The following is a 17,919-nucleotide window of genomic DNA, read 5'->3' on the forward strand; positions in this document are numbered from 1 at the left end:
AATTTCATGTTTCACAGACTTGATACGTGGTGATAAACCTCTTTGGTGATGTCATCAGAAATAGAAATATAGATAATAACTGGCAAGTTTATAGATACCACATGATAATTATTTCCCTCCTGTAGAGGGATATATATGACATCACAGCTTTAAAAATTTATTCTCTCTCTTGCTCATTCTCTTTGTCACACACACACAAACACACACACCATCCACAAAGTGTATTTTTGCATGTACTAAACGTAGTAACTAATAGCACAGCATTGATTCTTAAACAGAATGCCATGCCAGTTTTTATGAATTTTTCAATATTTGTCTCAGAGGAATGATTTTCTAACTGATGCAAACAATATACAACTCCCAGTTACTATTAAATGACCCCAAGGTTCGTGAAATCCTTGCTTTTCATACTATTGAATTAGATTGCTTTCTGAGGCAGATTCTCTATCACACCGTAGTAGATATTTCTGCATGAATGTAATGAAATACAGATAAAGATGTTTCATTTCTTAATCTGCATTTTTTCCAAGCACAGAAGGACAAAATGTCTCCCTTCACAATCCATATGTAAGATTAGGGCTTAACAGTTGCCTAGCTCTGTATTTCAGCAGTGCTGAAAGTAGTACAGTTGAAGTTTTCGTAACACTACAAGCTGCTTGTTCTCTGCTAAAATACTGAGTTGTGGCTGTTTAAATTTAGATTTAGGTATTTTATTGTTGAACCTAATGGTGACAACTCTGTGAGCCCTTCAGTTTTGTTTGATGTCTTGATGTCATTTAAAGGTTATTTGTATCAAGGCACCCCTTTAAAATTGTTGATGTGATTTTTGGATGAGTTACATTGACTTTAAGAATTACTCACTGGAGAATGTATTGACATTGAAGAAAGATACAGGACCTGGATTTCTGAGAACTCTCCAGCTAGTGGAGGTATATATCTTTGCATTGCCCTTGGAAATTATGTCCTTCCTATGTTTATATAGTATGGGTAATACACATTTGTAGTGAAGGCAATGGCTGCTGTAATTCATACTGAGATGAACACTAAAGTTTTCACCTCTGTCCAGTTAAGATGCTGCGATGTATCTTCTCACTGCTTAAACACTTTTTCTTTGTGTACAGGATGAATTTGCACACTCTGATACACAGAAATAAGTCTTTAATGTAAGCACTAGAATAACTTTTTTAAGTGTGTCCTTTGAGAAATGTATCGTGTCATGTCTTTGGTGTCCTGAATTATCTAAGCCTGGGCATTGTTGACCTGTAGTAAAAAGAAAAAAACATCTTCAGTAGTGTTGGTGAATGGAGAATGATTAAGAATAAATTAGATGGTAATATTTGTTGTCTTTTCTTTACTTTTTACAAATTCTTGTTTTTCCACTAATCACTAGATAATTCTTCAGAAAAGCACAAAAAATCCTACTTTCAGTGTAGTTAACATCGCCTGTTGATCTCAGTAAGAGATACACTACAGTGTGCCTATGGGGGGGGGGGAAGATTTCTACCTCTGTTCACCTTACAGTGCAGGGGTTATAATTTTTCATGAGGGCAGATCAACTTCATTTTTCTGAACAATAGAAGGTAGTATCTGTCTTTGTATAAAGAATAGTGTGCATCCTCTGTGCCATTGGACGCAAGGGTGATGGCAGCCATGCTGAAAATAGACCATAATTAATGAATTAAAGAAGATTTAATGTGCTAACTTTTGCTGATTAATAAACTTTCTATTACAAGTATAAGTGACAAAAGAAGAAACCGTAACTTTGACTACTTATTGTTTGAGCTGCCTGTTTTGCTTGATCTGGATAGAAAACAAAGAGTGAGGCAGAGGGAACTGAACTGAGAGGCATAGAATAATGCAAAGGATAGCAGATAAATGAAATACTGAACTTAGGGTTATGCTAAACTTCTTTAATCCATCAAATATAACTATTCATTTTGCTGTTCCTACTTTTTTCTACTCAAAATGAGAACGCTCCCAAACAACAGTTTAGTTCTGTCCAAAGATGGAACTAAACTGAATGTATCTTCAAATGGTTTTGAGTAAAAAAGATACAAAATTAATTCATTATTCCCTGAAAAAATTAATATTTCTCAAAATTAAAATTACTTCACCATACAAAATATTGTAAACCTCATAAATTTAAGATTGAGGATTAAATTTTAAAATCATATAAACAGATTAGGATTATAAAAATAGCGTATTCTAACAATTTATTCAGTTTTGGGCTACTATTTTAAGAGGGGAAAAAATACACTCATAAAAAAATCTGAATATATTTTTAAAAAATGATTTTAAATAGTTTTAGGATGAGGGACATTACTACACGAGATTGATATTTCATTATTAATATGGTCATTTACAGTTTATCATGCTATGCTGGAAAAAGAACTCAATTACGTTAAAGGGAATGTGTTTTTGTAGAATATCAAAGGTCTATTTTTTTTTAGGGGGAGTTTTTGCTGAATTAACTTTGTGGGGATAAAAAGTGAATTAGTATTCCAGGATTTACAAAAATGCAAAATACTAATGGGCATCTTGTTGCTTTTTGTGTGAAAGTATACTATTCTGCCTCATAGTAAAATCAAGTTATAAAAAAAGTAACTTAAATAACTTTAATTTCTTTAATTACCTTAACTAAAAGCCTGAAAGAAGTTCAGTACAGACTTTAGAAATGCTTCCTCTGGAAAAACAGTGACATCATTGTTGGAAATCACAGTAAATATAATACCAAGAGTAGTACATTTTCTCAGTGGTAAATTCCTACCTGTAATGATGAACGCTTTTTCTTCTTGGGAATTGTAAAACACATGGGTATTTGGACAAGAAGTATAAATATAAAAGGAAAAAGTAATATTTAGTTCTATTTATAAAATATTCTGATATTTTTAAACATGAGGATAATCAGTCTTTTCTGGTAGTGTTTTTTTGCATGCAAATTGTTATATCTGAATTATAATTACGATATAAGTATTTCTGAAGGTATTGAAGTTAGTTGAAAATAAAGTTTTGTATTTTGTTTTCAGTTGAAGGTTGACATATAAAATATAGAAGTGTGTTCCTTACGAGAATGAAATGTGTTTCTTACATATATTCCAATATTCTTACATATATTCCGATTAGAAACAGGCCAAGGATAACAGAAGTGATACTGGCAGATAGTAACTTGTTTCTCTATGGAAGGCAGCTTGTGAGGAACCCCATCTTAAAAAAATCTTGCACTTAAAGTGTCTTTCCAAATCAGAAGTTGTGTCACTGCCTAGAACTGGACATGGAAAGCCCATCATACATGAATTGGTGGAAACTATTGAGAATATATACCAGTTGTTTGTCACAGAAGTAAGGTCATAGGATGTAATTTTATTTTTCCAAGAAAATCTCTGTGGACATTTGCTGAAGTACCCTTGAGGTGTTTTGGTTTGGTTTGTTGTTTTGTTGTTGTTTTTTTTTTTTTTAAATAATGTTGCAGTACATGTGGTTCAGTAACACCAACTGGCAGGACAGTAAGGGGAAATAGCATAGAAACTTTTCCACCATTCCTCTCAGAATTTCTCATTCTTCCCAATATTTCAAGTTATTCTAATAATTCTCTCTTTTTAGAAATAAACGAACTCAAACATGACTAGGCGCTGAGAACATGCTTGTTGATGTGCTTCCAAAATTAAACTGTAAATTCCATAGGTTTTGAGTAATTATTTTTCTGTGTTTGCACAGTATGAAACTAGCAGAGACCTGGGACATTAGTAAGCTCCTGAATGCTGGAGTAAATAAGTCCTGATAAGAATAAAATTATTAGGGTTAGGCAAAATTTGTATCATACTCTGGTACAAGTGCAGTCACATTAACAGTAGCAATATTCTGTTTAATTGAACTGATTTCCATCTGTTCTTTTCTAAAAATAGGCAAGAACAGTTAGAGGCATCTCAGGTAGAAGAGACAGAAATAATGTTTTTTAAATATTTAAATCTTGTAGAAATTCTAGTTATGAATCTTTCTTGCCTGTTGTGTATAGACACTTAAACCTGTATCGGCTAGGTGAAAGCACTAAACATCCCACTTCTGTGCTCACCAAAACCCATGGCTACCTGGTCACAGGGTTATGTAGTTCTTAAAATAAATGTGCAATATTCTGCAACAGGAATTGCACTTAAGAAATGTCATTTGTGGAGGATCAATCTGTTCTGCCCCAGCATTGTGTAATTACAAGATTTTTTTTAACGTTGCTCTAATTGCTCTAATGTTCTTATTGTAGGTTAGAAATCTGAAACAATGGGTGACTGGAGCTTTCTGGGGAGACTGTTAGAGAATGCGCAGGAGCACTCCACGGTTATTGGCAAGGTTTGGCTGACGGTACTGTTTATCTTCAGGATACTGGTGCTGGGGGCTGCTGCTGAGGAGGTCTGGGGAGACGAGCAGTCGGACTTTACATGCAACACACAGCAACCTGGTTGCGAAAATGTTTGCTATGACAAAGCCTTCCCCATTTCTCACATCCGCTTCTGGGTGCTGCAGATCATTTTTGTCTCCACTCCAACCCTCATCTACCTGGGCCATGTGCTGCACATTGTACGCATGGAGGAGAAGAGGAAAGAGAAAGAAGAGCTGAAAAAGAAGGGAAACGTGAAAGACAGCAACTACCCAGGAGCAGCAGCGTCTGGCAGCAGTGGTGGAGGAGGCAGCAATAATGTCAAGGATCTTCTTGGCAAAAGGGGGAAGGAGAAGCTCCCGATCCGTGATGAACGTGGTCGAATCCGTATGGGGGGTGCCCTGCTCCGTACCTACGTCTTCAACATAATTTTCAAGACACTGTTTGAGGTGGGCTTCATTGTGGGCCAGTATTTCCTATATGGCTTTGAGCTAAAGCCAGTCTACCAGTGCAGCCGCTCACCTTGCCCACACACTGTGGACTGCTTCATCTCAAGGCCCACTGAGAAGACCATCTTCATCATCTTCATGTTGGTGGTGGCCTCTGTCTCCCTGCTGCTGAACATGCTTGAGATATATCACTTGGGGTGGAAGAAGCTTAAGCAGGGCATGACAAGCCGGTACAGCCTTGAGATGCCTGTCGCAACAATGACACCAGTCATGGTAACAGGGGAGTCCAAACCTGTTGCCCTACCACCACCAGCACCACCTGTGGTGGTAACAACTGCTACACCCCGCCCTGTTCTGCCTGACACCCGCGCTGTCACACCGCTGCTGGCCCCAGTGACCATGGCCCCGTACTATGCCGCGGCTGCTCCAAGACCACGGCCCACCTCCAACGCAGCCTCCATGGCCAGCTACCCTGCTGCGCCACCAGTTCCTGAAGAGAGGCACCGTGCTGTGACTCCCACGCCCATCTCCACTCCCGTCACCATCCCGACCCCCATTCCCACACCCACCCCAGCCGTCATCAACTACTTCAACAGCAACAGCCATGCCCTGGCGGCCGAGCAGAACTGGGTCAACATGGCAGCTGAGCAGCAGGGGAAGGTGCCCTCCAGCTCGGCAGGCTCCTCTACCCCCAGCAGTGTCCGGCATCCCCTTCCCCAGCAGGAAGAGCCGTTGGAGCAGCTACTCCCACCCCCAGCTGGGCCGCCCGTTGCTGCAGCCAACAGTGGCAGCAGCACCAGCCTGAGCGGGGCAAGTGGCAGCAAGTGGGATGTGGAGGGTGAGGAGGAGCTGTCAGAGGAACGGTCCGTCTCGGCTGCCTGCACCACCGTGGAGATGCATGAGCCACCGCTGCTCATAGACACACGGCGCTTGAGCAGGGCCAGTAAGTCGAGCAGCTGCAGAGCCAGGTCAGACGACCTGGCTGTGTAGTGCGGTTGCCTCTGCTCAGAGGAGCAGGTGATGGAAGGCAGAGTGGGCAGGGGAACTGCCCGGGGAGGCCAGGCCTGGCGTGGGTGGGAAGGCCTGGGCTTCAAACTTTGACGCTTGCTGTTTTTGCACTCTGTGAGTTGTAGTGGGGAAAAATATCAACAATTTCTAATAGGTCAGGGGTGGCTGAAGCGCAGCCCATGGGCCAGGGGACCAATCCGGCTTTCCTTCATGTCCGTGGCAGATCTCCCAAGGGCAGCCGTAGGGGAGGCCTGCACAGATAACAGGTGGTGATGGTAGCTGGTCACATGCCCTGAGGCTGACTTTCATCTGAGAAAAATGTTAATATCCCTAGTGCCCATGTGCCTGGCTGTCATCTCTCTCTTGCCCTTGCCTTCACTTCCATCCTTTTCACATAAGCTCTATGTGAGCAGATGCGATGACTTATTTTCTTCCTCTTAAATTGTGTGTAGCCCTATGGCAAACATCAGGGTGATACATTGCCCATTGGCACCTGTCCTCTCTACGGACCAACTTGCCATATTAAAGGTGACTCAGACTCTTCCATATAACATGACTTAGTGGAGCCTTTGTGCTCATGGCAAATCGCCAATGTGGTCCTCGGCCGGGCAAAGTTTAGGTAACCCCTGTAATAGATTTTTGAGGTTCATCTTTCTATAATTTTTTTTCTTACTCTTGACCTGTTAGGAAGTGTTCGGTTTGACCTTCTATCCAGTGTTTGCCGACCATGATCACACCATGTTTTTAAGCCCACAAATATGTTTGAGCATGTTTGATTATAATTTTAGATGACTTCTGAAATTGCTTAGAGGAGGACAGGAATTTAAACCACACCTCAGAAATTATTACACAGAACAATTTCTCTTCAGAAAGCAAGGATTATGATTTCAATACATTGTGGCCCCATAACGTTGCCCGTGGACAAACAATAGGATAAAGTACAGCTCTGCATTTTAGACTATTAGATATCAGCTTAAGTTTGTTGGAAAAATGCTTTTTAGAAGTAAACTTGAGTGCATATTTTTAAGTATTTGAACATTTTGAGAATAATTTTGATCTGTAGGTTTAAAGTTACTTGACTGTGTACTTAATAATTTTAGTTTGATCTTTGATCTTACAAGAAAATCTAAGGGGAAAGAAACTTACTAATGGTAAAATTCCCAAAGCAACATTATTTCCTGTTGTGTTCTACCCTTTCCCTTAACAACAATCTGTAGTGTCTTACAGGTCAGTGAAAACAGATTTAGACAATATTGTATTGCAGAAAAGGTGGCTAAAATATCTGGGCAACATGCCAGTGGCTGAAGGGTCTATTCTGATCCCACTGAAGTCACTTGCAGGATTTTCATTCAATTTAACAAGGAGCAAGATTTGGGGATGGATCTTGCAGGCCTTATTCAAGCAAAAGTAACATTCATGTGGAGTTTTGGGAGCCAGAAGGAATGTAGATTTATGGGGCCTTATATAAAGACATTAAAATCCTGCTTTTGAAAATTGTGTGTTTCCCTTAAAAATGGGTGGAGGAAACTACTGGGTACTTTTTTCTAAGGTGCAGCTTTCCTTACAACTGGCTCTGTCCTTTAATCCTTTGTAACAAGTACTCTCACAGACATTAGTCAGAATTTTGAATGCCTGGTAAGGCTCGGGAGAGTTTGGGTACAAAAGGAATGCAGGATTAGGCCCAACTTCTGTTCTTAGCAAAAGCCAAAAGAACTGAAGCTCAGAGTCGGTCCTATTGCTGCTGTAAATCGAAAGTACTGTAACTGGAGAAGAGCAGTCAAACACACTGGAATAGCCCTTTGCATCTTCAAAGTATTTGCCTTGGCAGTGCAGTCCTTACTCAGGCAAAGCAGGGTCACCCTGTAGCAAGTAGTTACAATTGCCAGTTATCTCTGCTGTTAAATGTTTTCCTGAATGTGTTTATTTTATTCAACAGTTAAAATATATTCCCACCACTCAAGATTAAACATTTATTTTTACTGCTTTCTGAGTAGACACAAAGAGTTTCTCATGATCAGAAGCACTGTTCTGCAACCCTTGGGCATGTTGTCTCATGACATCCTTGACCTGCTTGTGGTGAACCAGGTGAGGAGAAGTCTTCTGCTGCCACTGATCTTGGGGGCAGACGCTGCATTAAAAGTCAATGTACAGTTGTACAATAAAGATATTTACTATTAGGTGTTCAGCTTCAGGCATGCTCTCATGAATTTTCTATGTTATAAGCCATAAAAACCCTTTCTGCAAGAAAGCTAAAAGCTAAATTCTGCTTTCTATTGTATCCATGCAACTATGCTGAACTTATAGAGTTGATAAAGTTGCCTAGATGTAAACAAAGGCAGAGTTTAACACTCAAAATTTTTAGATCTACTAGCATCTATAGTAGCAGTTTTGTAAGTTTTGCTAAATGCCAAGTAATTATATTGCTGAAATAATGCAATATGCATCTCTGTATTTTAGTGCATCAAAATTTATGGGCTATATTTTCCTTTCTTTTATGCTTCTGAAGAATGAAGTCGAAGTCTCTCTGGAGTGTATTTATATAAACCAGAACACCTAGAATATGTGCTTTTTTATACCAACGCCTGAGAGCAAAACTGACTTGTTGTTTGATGGAGCTCTGACTCTTGCAGTCCTTACTTTAGTACAACCCTCACAGAGTGTGTCCTGCAGGATTGCATCCATATTGTATATAAAAAATAATAACAGAGATAGGTTTAACTTAGGATCACTGATACCTAGTCTGCCCTTTTCAAGTTATGTGTGTGGTTAGACCTGCAGAGAGTTCAGGTGCTTTTGTGGAATATATGGTATTTTCAGGCAGAGTAACTACTGAAAAGCTGTAAAAGATAATTTTTCCTGTTAGGTGAAGCTCGGGGGGAGAAGTGTAATTTTGTCACAACCCTTAGAGAAATTTGACAGAGCACCCTCTGCATCCAAGCAGTACTGGTCTGAGAAAGCAAAGCTACAACTCACAGGTTGTGCTTTTAAGATCAGCTTAAGTTCCATCATGTAATTATACAGCGTCAAGCTTCTTGGTTACCTACAATTTCAGAGTCCAGTAATTGTTTCTTTCTTTAAGCCCAGGTAACTGTTTTGGCAGCACTCCCCTTTAGTGCTTACAACTGCTTTTTGTTGCTGCATCACATCTGGAATCAGATTTGTTGAAAAAAATCTTATTGGTGTGGCCAATTTTGAGTACTTTAATCTTAACTCATGAATGATCACTGAATTCAACGTGCTATGAGTAAAACATAACTATGCAGACTTCCATAGTTCTAGAAAATACTTACAAACACCAACTAACTTGCAGAACAGAGTCTGTTGGCAAAAATAATCTGCTGATTTCCAAGTTGTTTGCTCTTTCACATTATTTAATTCCAAAGAGAGAACTGGTAGCAAATGATACTTTGATTTAGCCTTGTCATATGGCTATATTATGGTTCAAGCCATAATCTTGGAAGATCTTATACACACACCTAACATGAAACCAGTAGGTAAGTTACTGCAAAACGGAAGTTGGAAGAGAATCATGCCTGATATTAAGCAAACTGCACCACCCCACCCCACCCCCACCCCCCGCCCTTGCTCTTTGAGTAGAATGATTGTGGGAAAATTGTTCTCTCTCAAACTTAAAAAAAAATGCTAAGGTAAGCTATGGAAAAGAAAAGGAGAAAACTGAAAAAAGATACTCTTTGAACAAGTTACTAGGTGTAACTTTGCAATAAGTCAACTCACTGGTACTAGTTGACCCAGCTTGGACCATAGCAGGTTGGGCTAGATGACTTCCAGAGGTCTCTTCCAACTGCAATGATTATATGAAACATATTTTCCAAATCACTGATTTCATTAGTACATTTTTTCATAACATAATTTTTCATAACATAGTACCTGCATTGCACATAAATACATAGTTTCTTGGCCATGGACAGAGTTGATCTGTTTTCTATCACTGGGCTTTTTTAATTAGTGCAGCTGTCAGTTAATACAAAAGAAAATGAAGTATAGACAATTTAACCCCCCACATTTCTTCCCTTTGTATTTTGATTAAATGAAGACAGCCTGCTAGAACCTTCCCTTTATTAAAGTGGAATATTTTATCTATGAAAATCAATCTCTTGTTTTTTCATGGATAAAAAAGTGCTCCCTGAATTTGTTGGTCCGTGCTGGCATTGAAGAATCATAGTTTCTTGAAAATAGGTAGCTTGTACTGAAAAAGCAGATGAACTGCGTTGTTTTCTGGTGTAATTTGGAAGCCAGTTGTGTGCAAAGTGGTACCAGGGATTGATATGGCTCAGTGTATTTGTCATTCATCAAGGCACTTAGAGCTAGTTAAATGTCTGACATTTTGCAGTTCTTGAGATTATTTTCTGATATGAATACGTAAGTGTAGAATCAGTAAAATAATTAAGGCAAGCTTTAAGAATCAGATCAGTACTTAGGTCCTTTTTTGATTAGTCATGGGACCATCTCCTCAGCTGCTACAAACTGTTGTATTCCACTGAGTTCAGGTGGGTGACAACAGTCTGCAGAAGCAGAGTGTTGAGCCCCCATGTCTTTTTGTTTAATACAAACACTAACACCGTGGATTTGAACAGGCTGGGTTTTTTTTAATTCCAAATGTTTTTGTTTCATTTACTTTGATTTTTCTTGTGAAAAGTGTGCTCTTGTAATTTTGATTTTCTGAAGTTTACACTCAGTTTTTGATTTCAGATTGCACATTTGGATTAAATAAACTGTTTTCTAAGTTTACATTTGTATAAGAAGTAAAAGAATTACTCTGCCAATATGTTAAACCTAAAAGAGAAATGTCTTACTATAACACAGGAACTCTTCAGACATAAGGCAGTACCATTAAAGACAATTTAACCTGATCACAGATCTATAGTATCAGTTTTTCTCTGTATATTTAAAATATGGGAGCTGGATATATAGGGAGCACACTATGGAAAAAGATACTTTTCATCATGAACTCAATTATTACCAAATAAACTAAGGTTCATTATTATTGATATGCCTTCTTGTGTGTTTAGAGGTTCAATGACAAAAACTAGCTGTGACATATGTCCTTTAAGAGCTAAATTTACAGCCTGGTTTAAAATTCCAAACAAAATACTTGTGTAGAAACACTGCACTGTTACACTGTAGAAGATTTTACAAAATATGAATGTTTTGCTTTCTAGCCAAAGATATGGTTCTGAGCCTGCAAATACAATTTCATGCAAGTTATTTTTACTCTTGCAAATAAGACCATTAAAGGTAATGGGACTATTTGCATAAGCAAAAAACACTGATGTTGAAAAAGAAATTGTAAATTTGCATTTTAAGTTTGTTGTAAGATGCCAATCAAATTCCAGAAGTTTCAGTCCTTGAAGAGTTATGCAGGATATGTGAACATATTTTAAGGTGGAGAATATATTCCTATTCCCATTTACACCGTTTCTCACAGTTAGAGGGTTGTAAAACATAAGAAGGCTTACTCGGAGCTTTCTTGTGGCTTACTGGGTGTTTGTCTTTTACATGACAGAATCTGACAACAAACACAAGTTTTCTGGGCCATCAGGAACTTGTAACAATAAAACCAGCAAACAGTTAAAAGTGCTGTCTTCAAAGAAGTGCCTTGTGTATTAAATGCTGTAAGAAACAAGTTGATGTAAACGTTAATTTACCTCATATGTTTACAAAATCATGACTAAATAAACTTTTTGTACCACAGTATTGTCTCTTAAATTTTCATGGTTGTGTAGATGGTCTTTTAAGATACTAACGTGACAGAACAGTTAAGCAAAGTCAGTTAGCTCTCCCTTTATTCATTTATGCGGCTTCCTTTCTTCATGTGAAGTGCTCACTGAATTGCATCTGTTGGAAAACTGGATGTTGAAACCCATCTCCATGCAGAACTCCCAGTGGCTTCAAAGGAAGTTCACAATCCAGAAGACACGTGTGATCAAGACCCACTCTAGCAGGTGCAAAGTGTGAAATGCTGAGCCCCTTGAAATCAGTGGGAGGTGTGCCTCTGCCTTCTGCCCAATACAGGTTTCACCCTTGCTCTTATTTTGACACACGAGGCACTGTTCATCTCATGCTGTATTGTGTGGTGTTAATAGTGACTCCCATCTTTCCCCCCAGTGCTGATTGATTTATCCATCTAGCTGATGTGTCTGATGAGACTGTCACCTGGTAATGCACGAAGGATTTTAGTGCAGGGAAAATGTGTCCTTACTGGGCATAACGCGGAGTACCCTCTGCATTTGAAATTTGCTGATTTGCCCCTTATAGGTAAAGTTCACAGTTTAGCACACCGAAGCATAAACCAATTTTGTACTGAAAATGTACAATGTACTAAAGGCAAGTTAGTCTAAGTATTGTATAGTCCTGTGAAGAGGCCAGGTCCAGGTTTCCAAGAAGTTTAACTTGTGAAAAGCAGCAATGTGGGCAAGACCAAGTGACTCTTGCAGAAGTCTTAAAATAAGTATGAAGGTTTGGTAAAGCTATTTCGTATGCAACACTTACTTATATGGACCTGGCAGGGCAGGATAGTTTCCATCCTGTAGTACCAAGTGTTTGTCTCTCTTGTATTAGTACAGTTGAGTGTATTTTTTTGGTGTCTCCTGTGCTCAGGCAATGCTGTTTCTGCTTTACATGATGTATCCATATGGTAAACCAGATTATTCACTGTCTTTAAAGACTGGGCAGGGGTAAAGTAAGCTGACAGGAGTATAATATGGATAGCACTAAGATGATGCGTAGTAGTAATAAACTAAGGAAGAAAGTGAATAAAGTGGTATGGTAATATCAGCTGTATTGCTAAAGATAACTCACTTGCCTCTGACCAAGAGTACTTTTTGCTACAAATATATGTGGCTAGAATATGTTGCATACTTTCTATTTAGATGCATGTTTTATCCCGAAGTTCCACAATTTTGTCACTTGAAGAATGGACAGTGAGAGTACTCCCAGGAGAGCTGAGAGCATCAGCTGGGGCAGATGCAGCTGTGCGCTGAGCTCTGCCTCCCTTGGGTTGCATCCGCACTGCCCTCACCTTGCACCCACCGTCTCCTAAAGAATTTCTGGCTCCATTATGAAATATGAGTGTTGCTACTCTTGATCTCTGAAGGCCTGTGTGATGGCGCGGGTACTTTTTGCTGCCACATTGAGCAAGGCAGCTTGCTGTGAGCTTGTGGAGGAAAGGTGAGAGGTGTGTACCACTCATCCACAGCTGTGTCAGGGCACAGCGAAGATCCTGATGGTAATGGGAGGAGGTGTACTGGGGGGAGCTCTCTAACCTCCTCCAGTAAATCTCCTCTGTACAGTCATGCTGAAAACCAAATCAGGAGCATCCCACACACCCCTGTACTGCTGCTGTTGTCCCCAGGGCATTGGCACAGGAAAATGTCAGCTGGCCTTCAGCAAGCGTTTTCACTGTGATTGCACTAAGAATGGGATTTAACTAACCTCATCAGTGCTTTCCCACTCTGTAGCGGGAATAGGAATGAAGGCAATACACACTGTTTCCCATGGAAACAGATGTCATATAGTCAGGTCTTAGTAGGGCTGACATTTTGATCATTTCTGGCCAACTGGATGTGCATCAGGTCTAACTCTCTTTGTGTCTATTTTCAGCTGACAATAGAGTAAGCAGATGCTTATCCAAAATCACAAAACTGAAGAGAGGGCCTTCTTATAAAGATGGCCAAGGAAGAATGTCTTATTCTTTCAGTGTCATAGTCCAGGAAAACAGGGTATTTGAGGAAATACACATTTTAGTACTTACAGGTACGTGATGCCAGAGTTACAGGTAACTTTTAAGTACTGTTACTGCATGAGTAGAACAGCTGGATTGCACCAGCTGTTCTTCATTGTGTAAGTTTTTTTTTTCATTTTTAGAAAGAAATTAGTGGTACATAGCAAAAATGTTGTCCTTCATTGGTAGTTACCTCCTTTGCTTTTTCTTGCAGTAGGTGATCTGTCTATCTTTGTGTCACCAGCAGTAGTACAGGGTCTATCAGAACTATTTTTAGTATCTAGAGGAGGGTCTTCAATGTGTGGGCTTTCACCGTACCTTGCTTTTAAGGGTAACCCTCAGCACTTATGACAGCAGCTATGGATGTGGTTAAGGTGCCTGGTGCCGCAGAGAGCAGGGATGAGCAGACTAACACGAAGGTCACGAAGAGCTGCCCAGGCTCGCTGTGTTTGTCTGCATCACCGATGTTGCCAGCTCTAACCTATGTGTGGTAGGTGCCTTTTGTCAGCCAGATCTCTGTCATTTTAGATATTGTCTCCAGAGAAAAAAAACAACCAAATGAATATCTGCAGTTCTTCATCCTCATTATTTATTTGTCCCTTGAAAGCATGATAAAAATATATTAAAATGTCCAGACCTTTGCATTTCTAAGTAGTGTGAGACATGGTTTTTTAAAGAGTTCCTGTGCTAGCTAGAGAATATTTTTGAAAATACAAAGGGCTTAAAAAGTTCAATGTTGTGGTCTTCTGAGCAGAGACTAAGGGATAATTATGGTTGAACTATCCAGCCCCACGGAGGAACCTACTGTTTGCTTTGCATGGCTTATGTAGTGGGGTTTGCTATGTAAATTCTGCACAAAATGCAGAAGTAAGCAGCTGAGGATGGTTTGCCTAAGCAAACTCATTCGTGTTTGGATTATGGATACTCTGAGAGAAAAGTACCTTCTTCATTATGAGCACTGGAAGACGAGGAAAGGTGGAGTCATCGAATTAAGAGGAGTTACATTTCTTTCCAATTCTCTGTTGAGGTGTTTAATGCTGAATTGTACCAGGTCTCTAAAACAGGGGTAGCTTTCATACCCCCATGCACCATCCCTCCTTTCTGTGTCTGCTCTGTAAGAGGGATTTAAATTTTTCTTTAAGTCATAAAGTTGCTTCTGTCTTTCAGACTGCCAGTACATCTTCTGGAGTCTGGTACATGTCTCTAAATAGCCCTGTGACTGAAATTTGAATACAGTAAAAACAACAAAATCAGACAACAGAATGAGCAGTCAGGACTGACAGCATCAGTTAGACTTATTTATATTAACCACATTTAAGTGTGGCTGAAGTTTTGTCACTAATAGCTGTCACAATGCTGAACGTGATTTGTCCTAACTTATTTATGACTGTGAAGCTCTACTCATCACTGTCACGTGTAACAGATATGCTCACACAGGGTTTGTTTAAACAAAACATTGATGTTTTGTAAACCACACCAACTACTTTCTTGAGAAGACAGTCACCGTGGGCATGACCTGGACAGAACTGAGAAAAACCTGCAGCAAAGCCAGCCTGGCTTGGGTACCAGAAACACACAAGGCTGACTCTCTGGCTTTTCAGCGTCCTGGAGCCTTTTAAACACTCTACTCAATTAAAGTAGCAAAGCCCAATGGTTTGAGAGCAAAATTCTTAGCCAGAGTCTACAAAATAATGCCCGCATTTACATTTGCCTGTGAATGCAGCTGTACTGATGACTGCAGTGGTCTGGGATTTTGCAGCACGGAGAAGGGTGCAATCGCACCAGCCTCTTGCTGTGGCCCGCATGAGAATTATGAGTCTAACTTTTGGGATGTATTTTTAAAAGCTCTGGTCTTCACTGTTTACCCTTTTTTCAGCGTATCTGTGGCTGGAGGTAGAGCTGGAAGTGCCTGCCTGTTTGCTGCCTCCATGCCATTCTCCTAGCAGCAAGCAAAGTCAGACCTTCAGAGCAGCTCGGCAGCACAGGCTGTTCCCAATTCATCCCATCTGTGTGGCTTAATTAAAGTTCAGAACTTATGTAAGATTAGGAAGAAATTCTTGTCTTCCTGTGTAAGATAAAACCATAAAATGTGCCTCAGCGATTCTTGCACTGTCCAGCTTTTTGTGTCGCTTCCCTGCTACGGAAACCCGAATGTCTGGAGGTCCCAGCTGGCACAGTCCTCGGCAGTGTGCTGCAATCGTAGCTTCTGGCCACAGTGTACCCAACATTTTTTCAAAGGAAAAATGTCTGATCAGTCCCAACACCACTAGAAATTTCCTAGAGTTTTCATTTTCAATTTCACTGTTTTCATCAAGTAGGATCAAAAAGACTCCCTGTTCACGTGTTTATAGAACAACTAAAATAGCTAGCAAATCTTTCCAAGCCTGTAAAATATCATGTACCAATATGGCTATTGTTGTCTATGTAGTAGTTTGCTTGAAGAAGTGCATTTTGAACTGGGAAAAGCCTTTGCACACTGCACACAACTCAGTGAGTTTTCTTTCATTTAGAGCTGAAGTTTCTGGGTGAAGTGAAAGGAGGCAAGCTTGAGACAACACCAGTTGTGAGAAGACAACTGGAGGCAAACTCTGTTCATACTATAGGGCTGCAGAATTAGAGACTAGAGCTGAACCCAGTAAATGCCCATTTTTAATTTTTCTTTATTCTTTTTTTTGCCTGTAAAAGAAAAGCCTTGGATGTAAAAAGATCCCTAATAGTTGAATTTTCACCACCATTCTCAACAGGGAGGGAATTGTTAGTGAGGAACAGAACGACCTGTAGGCTCATTGCTGGCAGTCATTTTCCCTTACCTGGCTTTGTTCTGCCACCCATTACTTTTTAAAATCTTCTTTCTTTTACAGAAACATTATAGGCCTTAGAAAAATGCTTTCAGGAAGAGGACTGTCCCTGCTTCTGTTGGCCTGGTCTGTGAAATAAGAGCTCATCATTGCAAAATGATAGTTGCAGCTAAGATCAGCTGACATTCAGAATTTCTATTTCCCAAGGGATCCTGAGATTTCAAATCAGAATATATATACATATATATGTATGTATGTGTGTCTGTATATATATATGTATATGCGCGCAATATATATTCACATATTTTTCATGAAACCAAGCCTCAGAAATTTCCTCTAAAACATTTTGCACTAGAAAAACCTCCAGATGATCATTTTGGAAGCAACATGTTGTTCTGGAATTTAGTTCTTTTTTCTATTTTATACAATTTTAAAATTATCTTGCAACACATGAAGGGTAGCTGCACCTCATGCAGCATCAAGCTAAAGCAGAGGTGGTGATGATAAGGTGATCTCTGAGCTCTTACCTTTAGGCTTTAGGCACCTAAATTCCATGTATAATTGTGTTTTAGACACCTAGTTGTTATTTTGAATCTTATTCCTTCATCCTTGAGTTCAAAGCTTTCATACCCAGAATGCTGAAGTGCCATCTCTGTAGATGATCCAGACGGGAAAATAATCCCATTGCTGCCCTGTAAAATGGAGAGAGTATGGACTGCTTGCCATCCATGCATAATGGAAAAGCTTGAATGTATTTGCTTAGATGTTGAAATCTGTTACCACTAAAGCCATGACCTAACTTTCTAACAAAGTTATGTGTATTGCTCTGAATTCCTTTTCCCTACAGCTGCTATACCAAGTCATGCATGACACTGAAATGTGCATTACAAGTTTTTTGGTGTATAGGAGAAGTGCAGTGATCTGCATATAATTTGGGCAGCTGTCTTTATTTTCAGCTGAAAGAATTCTCTCAGTTGCAACAACGTAAATCCAATATAACTCCACCACACTGGTGTAACACAGATAAGACTTTCTTTGTGTTTAAATGACTGCAGTGAACAAGATCAATTGCAGAAAGAATAGTTCTTTTTTAAAGAAAGATCTGCAAGTTTAGTACATAATGGGCCAAATTAATCTCTGCCGTAAGTACACTCATTTCAGTGGTGTTGCACCAGGAATGAATTTAGCCCAGAGCAACTTTACAATAACTCATATATAAGCATGCACAACTAAATGTATTACACTTTAAACAAACTCAGCATTGTCTGGAGCACAGTTGGTCTGCTGAACCTCTGAAGCTAGGAACTAGCCATTGTGTGTTGAGTTTGTTTAGACAGTACCATTTTTGTTCAATTGGCTACATCCGTGGTATTTTAGTGACAGCAGAAATGTTCCCTCTAGCTACAAAGTGACATTATAGCTGTCAGACACGATTTTTATTCTAGGATGTGTATGCCTTAACTCTTTTGTGCAGTTCGAAATAAAATTACAACCAAATATAGAGAAGTAGTTTCACCAATTTGTTTCACCAATTCTGAAATGTTTGAGCTTAACTCT

The 17,919-nt window shown here is 39.5% G+C and overlaps 1 protein-coding gene and 1 long non-coding RNA gene across 2 annotated transcripts in view; one reads left to right on the top strand and one right to left on the bottom strand.

Moving 5' to 3' along the window:
- LOC126048201 (uncharacterized) overlaps positions 1 to 17,919 on the bottom strand; it is a 566,030-nt gene that overhangs the window by 523,263 nt on the left and 24,848 nt on the right. The window lies entirely within an intron of this gene.
- GJA3 (gap junction protein alpha 3) lies at positions 4,269 to 6,227 on the top strand. The gene has a single exon (XM_049822817.1). It carries the CDS (start codon positions 4,270 to 4,272, stop codon positions 5,803 to 5,805), a length of 1,536 nt encoding a protein of 511 aa, XP_049678774.1. The 5' UTR covers position 4,269; the 3' UTR covers positions 5,806 to 6,227.

This window comes from Accipiter gentilis, chromosome 19 (genome assembly GCF_929443795.1).
Source record: "Accipiter gentilis chromosome 19, bAccGen1.1, whole genome shotgun sequence".
NCBI lineage: Eukaryota > Metazoa > Chordata > Aves > Accipitriformes > Accipitridae > Astur > Astur gentilis.

Bases quoted from the DNA above. Each gene is read 5' to 3' on its own strand.
- GJA3 (XM_049822817.1), top strand. From the start codon at position 4,270: ATGGGTGACTGGAGCTTTCTGGGGAGACTGTTAGAGAATGCGCAGGAG.